Here is a 17,852-nt window from a genome sequence, read left to right on the forward strand (position 1 = left end):
CTTGTTCATGTACTTTTTCTTTTTTTTTTTGAGATGGAGTTTCGCTCTTGTTGCCTAGGCTGGAGTGCAATGGCACAATCTCGGCTCACCGCAACCTCCGCCTCCCGGGTTCAAGCAATTCTCCTGTCTCGGCCCCCCGACTAGCTGGGATTACAGGCATACGCCACCACGCCTAGCTAATTTTGTATTTTTAGTGGAGATGGGGTTTCTCCTTGCTGGTCAGGCCGGTCTCGAACTCCCAACCTCAGGTGACCCACCCACCTTGGCCTCCCAAAGTGCTGGGATTACAGGCGTGAGCCACCGCGCCCAGCCTCATTTACTTCTTTTATTACTGTAATTCTTAACCATGTTAAACATGTTTAATTAATGTTCTCTTTTTTGCTCGATTCACCTTCTGAAGACCTTTGGTGGGGGAGTCCGTTCCTGCTTTCACACATCTGTTGACTTCCCTCATGTGGTTCTTTCTTTGCATGTCTTGTACTTTATGATTGTAAATTCATCTTCAGTGGGTTTTATGGGTAGGAATTGGAGGGGGCTAGATTGAGAATGTCTATGTGATTTTGCTTCTATCACTGTGCCTGCTTCTGTCATGGGCATCAAGGGTCTTACTGGCCTGGGCCCAGGTTTTATATCAAGTTATTTGCTGCAGGGGTGGTAAGGCCTGGACTGTGAAACCTGTGAAAATTTGATACCTAGGCTGGGCACGGTAGCTCATTCCTGTAATCCCAGCACTTTGGGAGGCCAAAGTAGGAGGATCACTTGGGCCCAGGAGTTCAAGACCAGCGTGGGCAACACAGCTAGACCCTGTCTCAAAAAAGAAAAATTCAATACCTGAAGTCTAATGAGACTCTGAGTCCTGATTATCAATTTTCAACAAAACTGTTTCTGTCTCACAGAACCACAACAGGCAGGCAAACACAGAACCATCCTATTTTCTTCCTATTTTCATCCTATTTCTGTGGGCACATTTGTTCACATCTCTCCTGAGGGTGTAACCCTTTGAGTGCCCTTGTTCCAGTTCCCGATTCACGTGGGTCCAGGGAGGCCTCGTCTCCTTTCCCATGTGAGTATGGAGACTTAAATCCCGAGGCTCCAGATCAACATTCTCCCGGGCTGCTGCCCTTTGGCTATCACACTTCAAGACCTGGTTTTCAGTCTTCTGTTTGTCTCTGGTTCCTGTCACATCCCTGACCTCCTTGTGAGCTCAGCTGTGCATCAAAAGTTTGTTGTTTCTATCTTGTGTTCACAAGTTCTGTTCTGGGAGGCTTTTAGGGTTAGACCATCACAGGTAAAGACAGAAGTGGAAATCTACTTTTGCACTATTTCTAAGATCAATTTCTAGGCTCATTTTCAGAACATTTGCCATCCCTCTCTGCTCTGGTTTGAATAACTGTCCCCTTCAAAATTCATATTGAAGTTTGATTGTCATTGTGATGATCTTAAGAGGTGGAACCTCTGAGAGGCGATTCAGCCATGAGGGCTTTGCCCTCCTGAATGGGCTGGTGCTGTTATCATGGGAGTGGGCTTCTTATAAAAGGGTGCATTCAGCACCCTTTCCTTTCTCTCTCTCTTTGCCCTTCTGCTATTCTGCGATGTGAAGATGCAACAAGAAGGCCCTCACCAGATGCAGCCCCTTGAGGTTGAACTTCCCAGCCTCCAGAACCATAAGCCAACAAGCTTCTGTAAACTATAAGTTACCCACTCTGTAGTAGTCTGTTATAGCAGCACAGAATGGATGAAGACATCCTCTGTATCATTTTGCAATCCTACAAGAAAGGTGTTCTTTTGTACTCATTTCATCACTGGCTAAACTGGACTCTAGAGGGCTAAAGTAACAAGGCAGGTCTGTCCGCTTCCAGAGGACCTGTCCTGCAGTGGCGGTTCTGGGCTCCCCTGGGCTTTGTGGCACTTTACAGCTTGCAGTCATCCTGCAGGTAGATGTTATTTCTCTTCCCATCTTATGGCTGAAAACCAAGCCCTTATAGCAGTTATACAAGTTATGTGGCAGTGTTCAGCAGTTGTATTAAAAATATTTTAGGTAGACAATGTGGTGTGTATATGTAATGGTACACCAGTCAGCCTTAAAAAGGAAGACAATGCTGCCATATATGATGATATGGATGAACCAGGGCGTTATGTGAAAAACCCAGGCACAGAAAGACAAATGCTGCATGATCTCACTTACAGATGAAATCTAGAAAAGCTGAACTCACAGAAGCAGAGGGTAGAATGGTGTGTATCTGGCACTGGGGCTGGGCAGTGATGTTGGTCAAGGGATACATTTCAGTTACATTGGAGGAATATGTTCTAGGGATCTATAGTAGGACATGATGACTATAGTTAGTAACAATATATCGTGTGCTGGAAAATTGCTGAGAGTAGATTTTAAGTGTTCTCACCACACCAAAAAACGAGTGTGTGAGTTAGTGCATGTTAATTAACTTGATTTAGCCATTCCACAATGTATACATATTTTAAAACAAGTTGTAAACAAATATATACAATTATTATTTGCCAATTAAAATACATATATTTTTAAATATTTTAGATATTTGTCCATTTTTGTTTCAAGTTTACTTGTTGGTCATTTTATTGTTAAAAATTTCTTGGTTGTTTTTGGCCGGGCGCAGTGGCTCACGCCTGTAGTGGCTCACGCCTGTAATCTCAGCACTTTGGGAGGCTGAGGCAGGTGGATCACCTGAGGGTCAGGAGTTCGAGAGCAGCCTGACCAACACAGTGAAACCCCATCTCTGCTAAAAATACATAAGATTAGCTGGGCATGGTGATGGGTGTTCTCCAATTCCAGCTACTCGGGAGGCTGAGATAGGAGAATCACTTGCACCCGGGAGGCTGAGGTTGTAGTGAGCTGAGATTGCACTATTGCACTCCAGCCTGGGCAACGAGCGAAACTATTGTCTCAAAATAAATTTTTAAAAATGACTGTTTTTTTTCTGTGTGTACATGACTGACAACACCAGTGGTTTCCTTTAACACCTCATCAACGTTCCCAGGCACTTTTTGTATTTGAGGTATGTGAAGTAATAGGGTGGCCCTTGTCCTGAGTGTGATACTGAACACACCGACTGATAAAATGGGGGCCTTTGGCTGCACACCAGACGCTCTGGGTACTGATGAGCTCGCCCCCGACTCTGCCAGAAATCAGAACGGTGGTCCAGGAGAGTTAGCAGAAAGAGGAGGAACCAGACGCAGTGATCTACCTGGTTTGTCCTGGTGTCAAGTAACTTGGAGTTTTTCTTTCACACGTGGCTGGTACACAGGAGCACTCATAAATACCCGAGTTGAATAATATAGTCCATTGACCTGGAGTTGCATGAAGCAGCATTCATCCATCCAAAATGCCGATGCTGCTTCAGAGTGTACTGAATTTTCCCCCAATCCTAGGTTGTCCCACGTGATGGACAAAAATACCCCGTGTGGGAATGAAGGCTGGCCGGGGGGAACCTGGTGCCCAGGCCTCTGGCATCCCCACCAAGGTGACTCTCCAGCAGCTCCTAGGACAGCCCATCCGTGGAGGGCAAACGCCACGAGACCCTCCTGTGTGCAGGCACATGACAGGCCCAGGCACAGGGAGGCAGGTGGGCAGGCACAAGAGCAGCCAAACACTGACCCTGGAGGGCGGGGGTCATCTGCTCATCATGGCAAGGACTGGAAGTGGGAGAGGCAGGCAGCGCCCACTGGGGTTGGGACGAGCTGTGCACACGGCTGGGTGCACACAAAGCTGAGGCTTCTTTGTGAGCAACACAGTCACATTTGGGTGTAGGAATCTTGGCTGGAGTTGCCCAACGTGGGGAGCAGACAGCTCTGCAGCCAGAATCACAGCTGGAGAAGGAAGCACTTGGAACAAGCCAGGACAGTGGGACGGGCCAGGGCCAAATAAGAGTCGTGATAACGCACTGATAAGTTGTGCAGAGGGACACTGTGCAGACGGAGGCCATGGGGCGTGCTGATGGGGAAGACGGTGGATCCCTGGCTGGCATGCATCCCTCTCCGTTCTTAGTTGCCTGTGGAATTCCAGCGAGCTCTGCTCCAGCTACACTGGACATAAAAGTGCGCAGGAAATGGATCCTGGAGAGGAACTGCTCTTCTGGACTGAGCTTGCTGCTCAGGGCAGCCTCACCTACAGGACCCAAAGCCTTATGTGATGTTTGCTGGACACTCAGCCACGTGGCTGCCTGTTGAGCTCTGCCAGTCCACGTGGGAGCCAGGAATTTCTCCCCAGAAGCCTCTCCATTTTATTCACCAATGCCCAGTAAATCACAACCTGACTTGCTGCAGAGGATGGAGTGCCTGGGACCCGTCTGTCCCCAGCTTCCCTGGGGAAAGAGGGAGTGGCATGTCCCTGCTGCCTTCTGGGCTGCCTGTCCATGCAGAGCAGATAGGAAAGTCCAGTGAGGTCCCTGCCTGTGCAATCCACCAACCACATCATCCCTTCCTGGCAGCCTCACCTAGGCCCCTCCATCTGTGACCCCTTGTCCCCTGCACCGATGTCTGGCCTTGGAGGTTGCTGCTCATTTTTCTGGAATTTTCTTAGATCTCTGCAGGGCTGCCCCTCCCCCTACAAGGGCTCCACACGTGTTCCCTCCTTCATGACTCCCACTGGGCTTCCCTGACAGGGCCCTACCCTCCCCAAAGCTCTGGTGACACCTGCCAGGTTTCCTCCAGGCCACAGCTGGGCAGCCCGGTCTTAGAAAGTAGTACGCATGGCAGGCCCGACTGAGGGCCCAGCACTGTCAGTGCGGTCAGAGGTCTTCCCAGGCCTGGAAGGGCAGACATGGGCTTCTCAGGGCAGCCTAGGACGCGTCCTCACGAACCACAGCGAAACTAGAGCAGGTGTCTCTCGGATAGGAGTCTGCATCATTCCGTCTCCAGGCTGTGGTTTCTCAAATTATGCAACTATCTGATCATTCCAGTGTGCTCAGAGTAGCCACGCGCAGAGGCCCTTCCCACAACTCCCCACGGGGTGGATGGAAGCGTCCACTCGCGGCGCGAGGAATATCCCTGGGCCCCTCGGGAGAGTCTGCAGGGGCAGCCCCTGGGTGAGCAGGCCCGGTGCGGCCTCTCCCTGAAGGCACTTTCGGGCCCTCCCGGGTCGGGGCGTCTCCCGCAGCGGGCAGAAGCAGAGCTGGCTACAAACCCTACTCTTGTTAAAGGAGAAACGGGGTCGAGAAGGGGGTTCTCCAGCCCTGAACTTCCCGGGCCGGGAACAGCGCGCTGGGCCGGGCGGAACGCGGCCCCTCCCGGAGTCGGGGTCCCCCCGGCTGGGGACGAACTGGGGCGGGCGCGCTTCTCCTCCCGGGGCCCCATGTGCGGCCGGCTCTTGGACGGTAAATCAGGGCCCGGGTGGGGGCGATGGGGGGAACCCGCGGCCTCGGTGCCCCTGGCCAGCCCCGGGGACAGCGGCACCGCAAGGACAAGTCTTCGGAGGCGCACGGGCCAGGCCGCGGGGCCAGAAGCGAGCGGGAGAGGGCGGCAGCTGGCGGGGCGGGAAGGGAGCGGGGCGGCCGCTGCGCGGAGGAGCGCCATTTACGTTCGGGTCCGTTCCGGGCGCTGACGTGGGCGACCCTGCCTCGGCTTCCGGGCCCGGCGCCGTCCCGCAGGGGGCCTCGGGGCGGGCGGCGCTCCCGCCAGCGGTGCTGAGCCCGGCCCGACCCTGCCCGCCTTCCTCCGGGACAGGCGGTTTAGAACGTGCGGAACACCGGGCCTCGGGCCTCCGCCGGGCTGCAGGCCCCCTGAGCTTCCCGCCAGGCTCCCGCCCCGCCCCGCAGCCGCGCCCGGCCGGGCGGGCCCTGAGCCGCCCGCGTGAGTCCGTGCGCCGCCCGCGCCGGGAACCAGGAGACCAACCGCGAGGCCCCGCCCGCGCGCGCCACCGTGTCCCCGCCCGCGCGGTCGTCGGAGCGCGGCTCAGCGGCGCGGCGGAGGCTCGGCACGGCGGCGGCCAGGCGCAGGCGGGCGGGCGGAGCAGCGGACGGCACCGAGGCCGCCCCACGCGCCGGACTCGCGGCGGCGCAGCGCGCCGGAGTGGTCGGGGCCCGCAGCCGCTCGCGCCTCTCGATGGGCAGCTCGCACTTGCTCAACAAGGGCCTGCCGCTCGGTAAGGCCGCGCGCGCGCGCGTTTCCGGCCGCGGGCGGGGGGCGGGGCGGGGCGGGGGCCGCGCGGGCGGGGGGCGCGGGGGCGGGCCGAGCGCGCGCCCGCGGGCCGCCGGCTTTGTGTGCGAGTGCGCGTGCGCGCCGTCGTCCGCGCGTGGCCGCGGTCGGGGGCGGGACCGCGGCAAGGGTCGTGCGCATGCGCGGGCCGCTGCGTGTGAGCGAGCGCCGCCGTGTGCCCTCCCCGCCCGCGGCCCGCGCAGGTGACACAAAGGGGCCCGTGGGCCTCCAGGCTGCTCCACCGACCCCAGCCCCATGGGACCCGGGACGGCACCCCGAGTCCCGAGTCCCGATCCCCGGCCGCTACCCCGTCCCCGGTCACGACCCCGCGGCTGGGCCTGCGGGACCGGGGTGGGAGCTGCGCCGTGCGCAGCTACGGGTGTCCTGGGGAGCGCGCTCCCGGGCCACTCGCGGGAGCGCGCCCCCTCCCGCCCTGAGGCTGCCGGCGACCGCGGCCGCGCGCTGTGGGGGAAGGGGACGGGGCCCGGGCGCCGGGTCTGACCGTGGAGGAGGCCGCCGCCCTCAGACCGGGCCCAAAGCGCAGCCCCCGGCGGTGACGCGGGCGGTCCCGGGGGGTCTCCGCTCCCGCGAACTCCGCGAGGGCCCGGCCCGGCCCGGCGCCTCCACCTGCCTCTGCCTGTGCCGGCCCGGGTCCCGGGGCGCCTTCCTCGCCGGCTGCGGCCGCGGAAGCAGGGAGCACGGGCGGACGCCGGGCGCACGGCCATCGCCATCTTGCAGCGCCCGCATCCTGGGCCGGCCCGGGCCGCTCCGCGGAGCCTCTCTCTCCCTCGACCCGGCTGCAAAGGCAGAGCCCGCGCGCTTGATCCCCGGGCCAAAGCTGGAGCGTTCTCTGGCGGCCTCCAAGGGCACCGGTGTCCAGAAGCCCGGCCGGGGCCAGAGCCCTTTTGCTGTAGTTTCCGCGATTGCCGGGACAGAATTCCCTTCCAGTGGGGAAAAGGGAAGGCGGTCGCGCCCTTCCCGGTGCCCTGAGTGGGGAGGTGAAACCCTGAGAGTTGGGGCTAGAGGGCCCGGAGCCAGGGCCGAGGCGGCGGGTGCGCAGGGTGCTCCGTGGAGCCCGAGCACCCCCCCCCAAGTCCTCTCCACCGTTTCTGTAGGAGCTCGGCAGGGAGCACAAGTCCGTCGGGAAGAAAACGGCGCTGGTGGCTGGGCCCGCGCCGCGGGCGTCCTCGCTGAGCTCCTAGCGCATGGCCTGTGCGCGTCTGTGTACCCGTCTGCGGCTTGGGGCAGGGTTGGGGCAGCACCGTGGGGTAACTATTTGCCGTTGCAGTTGAGGATGACAGCTGCGGTTTGGGGGTCCCTCGTTCTGTGTCCTGGAACTTTGTAGGGCGTGGCTCTGCCCTGGGCCTCAGCACCAGGTCTCCCCTGCCCGCCCAGGCCTGGCCACCTCCCTCTGGGGTCTGGGTTTGGCTCCTGGTTGGCACTGTCAGCTCTGCAGACGCGTTTTGCCCTCTGTGATTCTGTCGCCCATCTTTGAGCACCTGCTTCCATGCTGGCGTCCTCTGCAGAACTCTGGGAGGGACATGCAGTGGGGGCTGCATCTGCTCACTGCCCGGGGTGCCTTGTCCACCTGCCTGGCCGTTTTTGAGGTGTCTGCCATGTCCGCAGCGTGTACTTCGTCCTGTCAGCCTTGACCAGGGCAGCTGTTAGTTCTGAGAGGCGGACATGTGGTTGGGAATGTCAGTGAGTAGGATCTTCCCTTTTGCACACTTGTCATTAACCTGAGAACATGGCAGTGGGGGAGGGGAGGTTTGGCCCCGGGTGCACGGGACTGTGGGCTGGTCCTGTCCGTCTGCTGAGTGGGATGGGCCTTGGCCCAGTCCTGTGGGCTTGGCGCAGAACCGACCCCAGCCACATCCTGGGGAGATTGGAGGTGCTGGCTGGTCCTGTCTGCCTCCTCCAAGGGCTGGGAGCCCCCCACTGTTTGGACGTTTGTAGTGTAAGGTTCCATTATCCAGCAGACAGCCACTGTTAACAGTCACTCTGTTAATAAGTTTTTTCTGGAGGAACCCTGGACAGAAGTAGTCACGCTCTGCAGGAAACGGGTCCCAGGCTCGAGAGGCCCAGTCTCTTCCTTTGGAGCTCAGAGGTGGCTGTTCAGCCACACCTGGCTCGCCTGGCAGTTTTTCTCCTCTGACTGTAACTAGCCCTTTCAACTTCCTGTGGCCACTGCCCCCAGAGTGTGACCTGGTCTGAGCTGATGGTGGCGTCCCTGAGCCAAGAGGCGTATGGCTGGTACCACTAGTGTTGCTGAGAACCCTTCAGGCAGCGCTCTGTGCCTGGCTGTGCCCTGGCGCTCCCCACGCAGTGCCCAAGTCAAAGGCGTGTGCCCTGTGAGGTGTTTACCCGAGTGACTCTCCTTCCAGAAGGACTTCTTGTTTTCCCCTCCACTCAGGGCTGGAGAGGGCTCCGTCCGGGTGGTGCTGACGGTGCAGGCCTGGCTCAGGGCCCAGGGGTGGCCAGGAGGTGGTGGAGGCAGCAGGTGGTGTCCTCCGGGTTCTGTGGTTGAACTGCATCGCCTGAGGGAACGCTGGTCAGAGTACCGGGGTCCTCTGGTGGTCGTTGGATTTTGGTAGTTGTGGGTAGGAGCTCTGTGCTGGGAGTGTCTGGCCCCCCAGGTCCTCCATTGTTGGCTGCAGTGGCCAGGGCCCACTACTCTCCCCCACACTGGGTCGGGGTAACCCACAAGATGCCACCTGCGTCACTGACCGTCCCTTCCAGAAGCCCGTCCAGCCACACACTCCATGTGGTATCTCCCACGAGGAAACGTTCAGTTTTTTCCTGTAAAGTCAGAAATCTCTTGGGTGGCCTTTTGTCAAGCCAAACATTAACCTTGAGTTGTCTCTCTGGGTGGCCAGGCGGTGCCAGTTCTTATGTGCGTTGAAGGAGAGTGAGGATGGCCCTGAGGGAAGCCCAGTTGGTTTGGATGGGGAGGAGTTGGGGCTACGGCCCTGAGAGAGGTGTGGGTGGTGTTGGGACCAGGCCCCTTCTGCACCCTCCCCTGGCACCGCCATCAACTCCCCAGGCCTAGTGTGGCCCATGCCACCCTGCCCACCCATGCCACCCTGCCCGCCCATGCCACCCTGCCCCGCCACCCGTGTCACCCTGCCCACCCGTGTCACCCTGACCTGCCACCCATCTGTGGTGTGAGGGCTGCTGGGCTGCCCTGTCTGCATGGCTGGCATGAGCCTCAGAGGCGTCCGAGGCTGCCTCTCGAGTGGTGTCATGTGTAGAGTGTCCTGTTGAGAAGGAGAGGAAGGGTGTAGCCCTGATACCCCACGCGTGGTAGGAGCCGGGAAGGTGGTGTTCTGGGGGTCCTGGAGCTCACAGGGCATGTGCATGTGCTCCCTGAATAAACAGGGAAACGTACGGCTCCACGGGTGTCCTGGAGAGGAATCTTGCTGGCAAATCCGTGCCTTTGATCGCAGCCCCTACACTGTGTCCTCTGAGCTGTGATGCGGCCCCACAGGCCCTGTGGAGTACCGTGGCTCCCTGGCTCACAGGGACGCTGTCGTCGGAGGTGCCGTAACGGCTCGTGGGTGACTTGGGCGGTGTCCGTCTGGGGCGCTGTCATCGGAGGACCTGTATCAGTCCATGGGTGACGGGCAGTGTCTGTCTGAGGGAGGTTCTGGTGGCCCCATGCTCTCAGCCCAGTGGCTCCATGCTGCTGTGTAGTCCTTCTTGAGGGCCTGCCTTCTCTGCCGTTGAAGGGCAGGGGCTCAGTTCCCTCTGGGTGGCAGGCGGCTGTATCTCAGGACCGGAAGGCTCCAGGTCAGGCTGTGCACAGCCTTCGTTCATGTCAGCTCCTGGCTGGGCAGCACAGGGGCCTCCAGGCCTGGACAGCCAAGGGGGGCATCTCACCAATGCCCAGATGGCTGTGCTGGGGACTTGTGGCAGGACAGCTTTGTCATAAGATGGCCACTCGAGCCTGGAGTCATCAGGGCTTACGGGGACAGGGCAGGGTGAGGGCTGGTGAGACTGCCCAGCCTGAGGGTGCCCTTCTGGTGGTTGGGGAGCTCCTTCCTGGGCAGCGGCTTTAGGGGCTGCTGTGGAGAGGGAGAGGTGAGGTTGGTGAGGAGGGGCTTTTGGGACACACTGTCCTGGTAGAGGCTGTGGGGGAGGGGAGCATACAGTTGGCCCAGCAGGGCTGGCCAGTGGAGGCACGTGGAGGGTTGGTGGCCGCCGAGCCTGGGTCTGAGCAAGCGGGGATGGGGACCAGGTACCGAGGCTGGGGAAGGAACGGGGGCAGCCGCTTGGTCCTGGCACATCTTGGGGTCCCCTGGGACTTCCTGGGAACCCCAGTGCCCAGAGACCCACTGTGGCTGTCTGGCGGGGGGGCAGGTCCCAGCCCGTGGTGACCCCCAGTGTGCCAGGGCAACCCTGGTCCCTCTCCAGAGTGGACCAATGCCCAGCACACACGTGGTTCAGGGCCGAGTGGGCAGGCATGGCCAACAGGAGGGAGGATCCAGCAAGCAGCTGGTGATGTGTGTCCAGAGACAGGGTGTTGACATGTGGCCAAGAGGTTCTGGGGTCATCAGGCCGCCACCGTGCAGCCCCCACCCCAGGACTTGATGGCTCCAGAGAACCTGGGGGCTGCTGCCCTCACCTCACCCCAATTTTCTTTAAAATGAATTTTTATTTTAGAACAGTCTTAGCTTTATAGGAAAATAGGAAGCTAGCGCAAGCTTCCCACGTGCGCTGCACTCACTCCCCTCGTGGGTCTGTTGAGTGCTTTCTTATAACGTAAGGTTAAGCGTCTGCAGGGTGAGAACCTGGAGACTGTCCTTGTGTTGCTGTGCTGAGAGCCGTGTGTGGCTGTGAGTTTTTGATGAGGAAAAGCAGTGTGGGTCCTGGGTTTGGACAGCGCAGGCCCCTCTGGGAGCCGAGTGCCTTCACCTTGGAGCGTGTGGGGGAGGTACAGAGCTGGAGCCCTTGACCCTGACCGGCCAGCCAGGAAGGCCGTAGGAGGTCAGCACCCTGGCGTGAGGTGCCCAGGGCCTCCGGCGTCACCCTGGGTGGGGGCTCCAGGACTTGGACGCTGGCTGTCAGCGGGGCAGGTGTGGCCCAGCAGGGGGCTGCTTTGTGGGTGCACTGTGGCCCCAGGATGGTGCAGATGGTGGGCAGACCTGCCCCAGGGCTGTTTCTGAGACAGAGGCCCCTGGAGGAGAACCAGGTGCTGGGCCTCAGGTGTCTGTTCTGAACTGGGGCAGCCTTGGAACAAGGAGCCGCAGGAGGTCCCTGTGGCACGGGGCCCTGGCAGGGCCACCCCGGGGAGTGCAGGGCCACAGGAGTCCTGCCGCAGGTTCCTCGGCTCGGGAGCTCACGGCCTCCTCACTGCAGAGTCCTTTCAGGAGGGCCAGGGTGGCCTTCCCACATCTGCTTCCTCCTCAGAGACACAGGTGTGGGTACATACTGGCCAGTATTGATAAGCATTGAGTGGTATTGAGGGGTGTCGATGAGGCTCCAGGAGCAGCGGCCGGCGCCGTGGTGCTGTGGGCAGTATTGATGAGTACTGGCTGGTGTTGAGAGTTTGACTGGGCGTGGGTGGCGTGGTGCTCTGCCCCCTGGCCAGGCTGGTTCGTGGGTGAAGTGTGACATTCAGGTGGTTTTTTTCTGTCCTTTTAGTTTCTGTTTTTATGCAGGATCCGGGTGCCACGGGGGGATCTGGCCTTCAGGGCAGGAGGCTGCAGCGCAGGTCATGGGGGGCCCAGACGCAGGCAGTGGGATCCCACTCCACAGTGTTGCTCTTGGGCCCTCCATCGGGAGCCCCATACAGCACCTGCCATGAGGAGTGGTGTTGGGGACCCTGGATGGGACCTGTGTGTGTGGGGCTACACCTCAGCCCCTGTGATGGTGTCTCTGGAAGCTGGAGGCGGTCAGCCTGTATGCTTGAACCCTGCAGAGGGAATTGAGGGGCGGAGATTTGTCTGCGAGGCCTCTGGCAGGGGTTGGCCTTACGGCGCACCACCAGGGTCTTAGGCTTGGCTGAGTGGCCCCTCCTGGCCTGGCAGGCAGTCGTCTCTGCCCATGCCTGCCACGCTGCTGGGCTGGTGGTGGCTGGCTCCTGTCCTGGTTAGCCTGATGTCAGCTGCACGTTGGGGTCAGCGCCTGTGCTGTGTCTTCCTGCCAGAGCAGGGGTCAGGTGTGGGTGGCTCAGTGACACCCTCCCGAGGGCTGGGCGATCGTGTGCACTCCCAGCACCCTCTACCTTGCAGGGCTGCGTTCCTGGAAGGCTTGGACCCCTCAGGTGCCCCCTGGCCCTGTGCATTCAGCCATCAGGGTTCATGCCCTCAGCTTCCCGCCAGGCCCTGGTCGTAGCCGTCAGGAAGAGCTGAGCCGTGCTTTTGGGAGAATCGAGGGAATGTCGCTGGGATGCACCAAGGGCATCCCACGCCAGGTCGGAGGTGGAGCTGGCGTGGCCCAGGGCAGGCAGTACCAGGCCGGATGCTGGAAAGCCAGCAGCTCCTCTCCCGGTGGCTCCTGGGAAGTTCCACGTCCTTGCCTGGTCACAGAGGCCCGGGAATCGGTGACATGAGATAGAAGCTTCCAGAACAGGAGGCAGAGCCCTTCCGCAGTTTCCCTGCCCACAGCACACACCCTGTGCCCTCTGCCCCCTGGTTTTTGGACACTGGGGACATCTGGGTGCGGCTAGAGCCTGTGGGGGTGGCTGCAGCCCTGGGGGGCTGTTCCTAAGAGTCAGCCTAGGGGCCACTGGGGCCTGGCCTCGGGCCTGGCACTGCGACCTCGGGGTGAGCGCCCCTCGTGTGTGCGGCAGGAGCCGGGGCCCCTGGCTGGCAGCAGGCTCCCGAGTCCAGGTAGGTCCCGGACAGCAGCCCCGGGCGTGGCAGATGCAGTGAGGTCCACTTCTGAGGCGGTCCCTGGAGTCTGTGAGTTCTGGTCGGACCTTCGATGGCATTTTAATGTGTCTCTTGTGTTTGATTTTTAGTAAGACTTTGACCCCGACGCAGGCTTCAGTGATTGCCGTGGATCAGAAGCCTGAGCGCTTTGGCTCGAGACAATTAAGGACGTGGGATGAGGCTCCGAGACAGGACGCGGTTCTGCCTGGGGATCCTGAAGATAAAAAGCTTTGAAAAGTCGAATTCATGGTCGTGGAAGCTGAGGCCATATTAAGAGATGTCAGGTTGGTAGGAGTTCCTGGCGTCGGCGGCAGGCGAAGCCAGCCGGTCTCTTTGCGACCGTGTGGAGGAGGCACTGCCTCAGATCAAGTCGAGGGCCCTGGGCTGTGCAGGCGTCGGGCCTGACTGCTGCCACCTGGCCCCAAGTGTGCTCTGGGCGAGGACGGGCATCCCTCGAGGGAGGGCTTCCTGCACACCTGGCGGCAGAGCACAGCTGGTCAGGCCTGTCCGTGGTGTCTGCTGTCTGTTTCTGTCGGATAGTGTCCGAGAGGCACGGAGGGCCTCCACGTGGAGGCCGCCAGCAGGAGGGCAGAGCCCCACATGGAACCCTGGAAATCTCAGGTGTCCACCCGGCTGCTCAAGAGCAGGGCCGCGGCCCCGGTGGAGCTGTTCCTTGTGGTTGATCTGTGTTCTCTGGCCCGGAAGTGCGTGCAGCTGGAAACAGCCTTGGGCTGGGGGGTTGCTATAAAGCCTGCTTCAGCACAGGCCGTGTGAATGTGAAGCCTCCTGAGTGTCCCCAGGCCCGCATGGGTGGGCTGTCCAGGGGAACCCTGGCACGGTGGTCGGGGGCAGCTCATGGGTGATGTGAGGAGGCACCTGGGGTGCCTGAACCTGATGGGGCCTCGTGTCTCCACCTGCTCCTCCCTCCCCACCGTTCCGCTGAGGAACCCAGCTCCCACTCACCCAGCACCCGGGAGTCCCTCCAGGCCGTTCCGATGAGGGACCCAGTTCCCACTCATCCACACACGGGAGTCCCCACAGGCGGTTCCACCAGGGGACACGGTTCCCACTAACCCAGCACCCGGGAGTCCCCACAGGCCGTTCCGATGAGGGACCCGGTTCCCACTCCTCCAGCACACAGGGGTCCCCCCAGGCAGTTCCACCAGGGGACGCGGTTCCCACTTACCCAGCACCTGGGAGTGCCCCCAGGCCGTTCCGATGAGGGACCCAGTTCCCACTCCTCCAGCACACAGGGGTCCCCCCATGCAGTTCCACCAGGGGACACGGTTCCCACTCACCCAGCACCTGGGAGTCCCCACAGGCAGTTCCGATGAGGGACCCGGTTCCCACTTACCCAGCACCCGGGAGTGCCCCCAGGCCATTCCGATGAGGGACCCGGTTCCCACTCCTCCAGCACACAGGGGTCCCCCCAGGCAGTTCCACCAGGGGACACGGTTCCTACTCACCCAGCACCCGGAGCCCCTCCAGGCCGTTCCAACGAGGGACCCGGTTCCCGCTCACCCAGCACCTGGGAGTCCCCACAGGCAGTTCCAACGAGGGACCCGGTTCCCGCTCACCCAGCACACGGGAGTCCCCACAGGCGGTTCCACCGGGGGACCCGGTTCCCACTCACCCAGCACCCGGGAGTCCCCCCAGGCCGTTCCGATGAGGGACCCGGCTCCCACTCCTCCAGCACACGGGAGTCCCCCCAGGCAGTTCCGATGCAGCCGAGTGGTCTGCAGTGGTCCTGCGTGTCCACGCCTTCCTTGTCAGAAGTGAAATCCAAGGACGCTGAGAGCAGATGTCTGTCCACTCACTCAGAAACAGCAACATAAACCTTTCCTCTCATGAGAAGTAATCACCACGCACAGTGGGGAGGAAGGCCGTGTGCAGAGGGAGGCCGTGTGCAGTGTCGCTGGGCGGCTGCCTGTGGTGCTCGTGGGCAGCTGCAGTCCGGAGGGAATGGAGGAAAGGTGAACCAGGACACGGTTTTGACCGTGCAGACCCCATGCTTGGGATCTGGGCCGGTCCCGGTGCCTTTCCTGTCTTGAAGGCAAGTGGGCGGAATGGCCAGTGGCTCCTCCGAGGACGCTGGGGCGCGAGGACCTTGTGGGAGGGTCATGGGCCCAGCCGTACTGGGAGCCCTTGGCTTTGGGGTGGTCAGTGGAGACCCATGCCCCGTCCCCTGCAGACCCACTGCATCCCTGGGCTGTCCACCAGCGTTTCTTTTCTCTGCCGTGGGTTCCAAGAGGCACTTCCCTGCTTCCTGGATACTGGCAGCTCGGTGGCCTCTACTCACCAGCAGGTGGATGGGGCGGGAGACTGGGCTGAGCGTGCTTATGGCCGCGGCCACTGGGGGCCTGCTGGGTCACTGTTTCTTGGTTCTGTCCTGCACCTCCCCTTCTGCTGGCCGAACGGTTCTGGAGGCTGCTTGGTCTCCTGGGGCCGGTCTTAGGGGTGGACCGGCTGGGCCCTGGCCCCAGCTCTGCCTCTGCCCAGCTGCCATGGGCCTGACGGTAGCCCTGCCTGGTGCTCCCTGCCCGGCACGGGGCCGTTGGGCGGTACCTGGAAGCTGCCATGCTTCTGTGACGCCTCAGAACCCTTATTTCTCCACTTGGCCTCAGTGAAGCTTAGTTGTGTCATACGCAGAAGGAGAGGGTGTTAATGATCTTTAATCGTCTCGTTCTGGGAAGGTTGGGTACAGAGTGGACTTTAATAGGTTTTAGCCCTTTTCTTTCCTTGCTCTGTTTCTTTTCCCTTCAAATCTGTAAATGGAAGTGATGCCAGGCAGAGCATGGGGGGCGTCCCACATGAAACATTGGTGACCCCATCAGGGATTCCGGGCAGCCACGCGGTAGCCCAGGCAGGAAAGGGACAACCGTGTTCCCAAAGGCCCGTGCTGCCATCTGTGTTCTCCAGTGTCCGGGTCCCTCCTGTCCCCCTGCCTCACGGAGCTGCCCTGGGGTCTCGGAGGGTCTGGGAGGGTCTTGGAGTCCCTGGGAGGGTCTGGAGGTTCCTTGGGGGGTCTCGGAGGGTCTCGAAGTGCCTCGGAGGGTCTCAGAGGGCCTGGGAAGGTCGCAGAGGGTCTGGGAGGGTCTCGGGGTCTCGGAGGGACCTTGGAGGGTCTGGGAGGGTCTCGGAGGCCCGGCGCCCAAGGAGGATGGTGGTGGGTGTCTGCAGTCTGTGTCCACTCGAGTCGGTGAACTGAAGCACACACGAGTCTGTCTTTCCCGTGGATTTTTAATTTACTTTTTACAAATAACAAAACGTATAGGATAGAAAACCCCTGGGCGTCAGCCCTCGTTGACCCGTGCACGGTGGGTGGCGTGGAGTGGGCTGTGGCCGCAGGGCCGCAGTGGTGCGAAGCTGAGCACTTGCCTCTGTCTTGCAGGCGTCCGACCTCCAATCATGAACGGGCCCCTGCACCCGCGGCCCCTGGTGGCGCTGCTGGACGGCCGGGACTGCACAGTGGAGATGCCCATCCTGAAGGACGTGGCCACTGTGGCCTTCTGCGACGCGCAGTCCACGCAGGAGATCCACGAGAAGGTACCACCACGTGCTGGCGTGGGGCTGGAAGAACCACACGCTGGAGGGGAGTGGGGAGGGACGGGAGCACAGCAAGCCCAGGCCGAAGCGGGTCTGTGTGCCACTGGGGCAGGAGCGGCCTCTGTCCCAGTCACCCTGCACCATCTGGAGGTGGACACGGGGTTTCCCCTGCACCCCGTCGGGAGGTGGACACGGGGTTTCCCCTGCGGCCCGTCAGGAGGTGGACACGGGGTTTCCCCTGAGCCCCCTCGGGAGGTGGACACGGGGTTTCTCCTGAGCTCCCTCAGGAGGTGGACACAGGGTTTCCCCTGCCCCCTGTCGGGAGGTGGACACGGGGTTTCCCCTGCTTTCCACTGGGAGGTGGACACGGGGTTTCTCCTGAGCCCCGTCGGGAGGTGGACACGGGGTTTCCCCTGAGCCCCGTCGGGAGGTGGACACGGGGTTTCTCCTGAGCCCCGTCGGGAGGTGGACACAGGGTTTCTCCTGCTTTCCACTGGGAGGTGGACACGGGGTTTCTCCTGAGCCCCGTTGGGAGGTGGACACGGGTTTCTCCTGAGCCCCGTCGGGAGGTGGACACGGGGTTTCTCCTGAGCCCCGTCGGGAGGTGGACAGGGGGTTTCTCCTGCTCTCCACTGGGAGGTGGACATGGGGTTTGCCCTGAGCCCCATCGGGAGGTGGACACGGGGTTTCCCTGTGGCTTCTTGATTCATTTTCAGTTTTTCCCAGGGAGCAGGTCCTTTTGTGGCGGGGGTGGAGTGAGGTGCTTTCCCCCGCCTCAGATGCGCAGCGGTCTCGGCATTGCCCACGACCCGGCTGTGGTCCAGCAGTGGGCAGCCTTTGGGCAGCTTTCCTGATTCATGTTTGCTCAGGAGCTCCACAGGCTTCTCCGTGATGAGGGCTAGGTCGGTCCGGCTCCTCGTAGCCAGGGATCCGTGATTCAGAGCAGCTTTTTCCTGAAGACAGATGAAGAATCTGGGCCCGCAGGAGCTCACGGGAGAGGGCCAGGCCCAGGCCACAACCCGGAGAGGCCCGGAGCCTGCAGAAACGGGCGAGCCTCGCCAGCTCTGGCCTGGGGCGTTGGCTGTTCTGGAAGAAGTGGCTGAGAGGCTGAATTTGGCTTTGCTGGGTGCGGGACCCTGCTGGGATATCCATGGCCCAGAAGGTGACACCTGGAGTGAGGGTGACCTGGATTCTGACTCGCCACACGGTCGGCACTCAGCCTACTGACGTCTGAGAAACCTTGAATCTGGATTTTCAGAGACCCCG

General features: G+C 60.9%; 2 protein-coding genes and 1 pseudogene across 7 annotated transcripts in view; 1 reads left to right on the top strand and 2 right to left on the bottom strand.

The window, feature by feature from the left end:
- Window positions 1–17,852, bottom strand: part of MAEA (macrophage erythroblast attacher, E3 ubiquitin ligase) — a 182,014-nt gene that overhangs the window by 104,069 nt on the left and 60,093 nt on the right. The gene's annotated exons all lie outside the window — the stretch shown is intronic.
- On the bottom strand, window positions 16–4,447 carry LOC126954834 (uncharacterized; annotated as a pseudogene). The gene has a single exon (XR_007725735.1). The product of XR_007725735.1 is annotated as an uncharacterized LOC126954834 (transcript).
- CTBP1 (C-terminal binding protein 1) overlaps window positions 5,144–17,852 on the top strand; it is a 37,758-nt gene continuing 25,049 nt past the window's right edge. For 2 of the 5 annotated variants that reach the window (XM_050790737.1, XM_050790739.1), the window contains exons 1-3: window positions 5,913–6,112; window positions 13,130–13,324; window positions 16,432–16,586. In XM_050790737.1, coding sequence (XP_050646694.1) covers window positions 13,318–13,324; window positions 16,432–16,586 — 162 coding nt within the window. In that variant the 5' untranslated portion in view covers window positions 5,913–6,112; window positions 13,130–13,317. Of the gene's footprint in view, window positions 5,346–5,912; window positions 6,113–6,287; window positions 6,369–13,129; window positions 13,325–16,431; window positions 16,587–17,852 lie in introns of those variants that run through there. The other 3 variants (XM_050790736.1, XM_050790735.1, XM_050790738.1) reach the window with 3 other exon arrangements.

The sequence above is a fragment of the Macaca thibetana genome, chromosome 5 (genome assembly GCF_024542745.1).
Source record: "Macaca thibetana thibetana isolate TM-01 chromosome 5, ASM2454274v1, whole genome shotgun sequence".
In the NCBI taxonomy this organism is placed as follows: Eukaryota; Metazoa; Chordata; class Mammalia; order Primates; family Cercopithecidae; genus Macaca; species Macaca thibetana.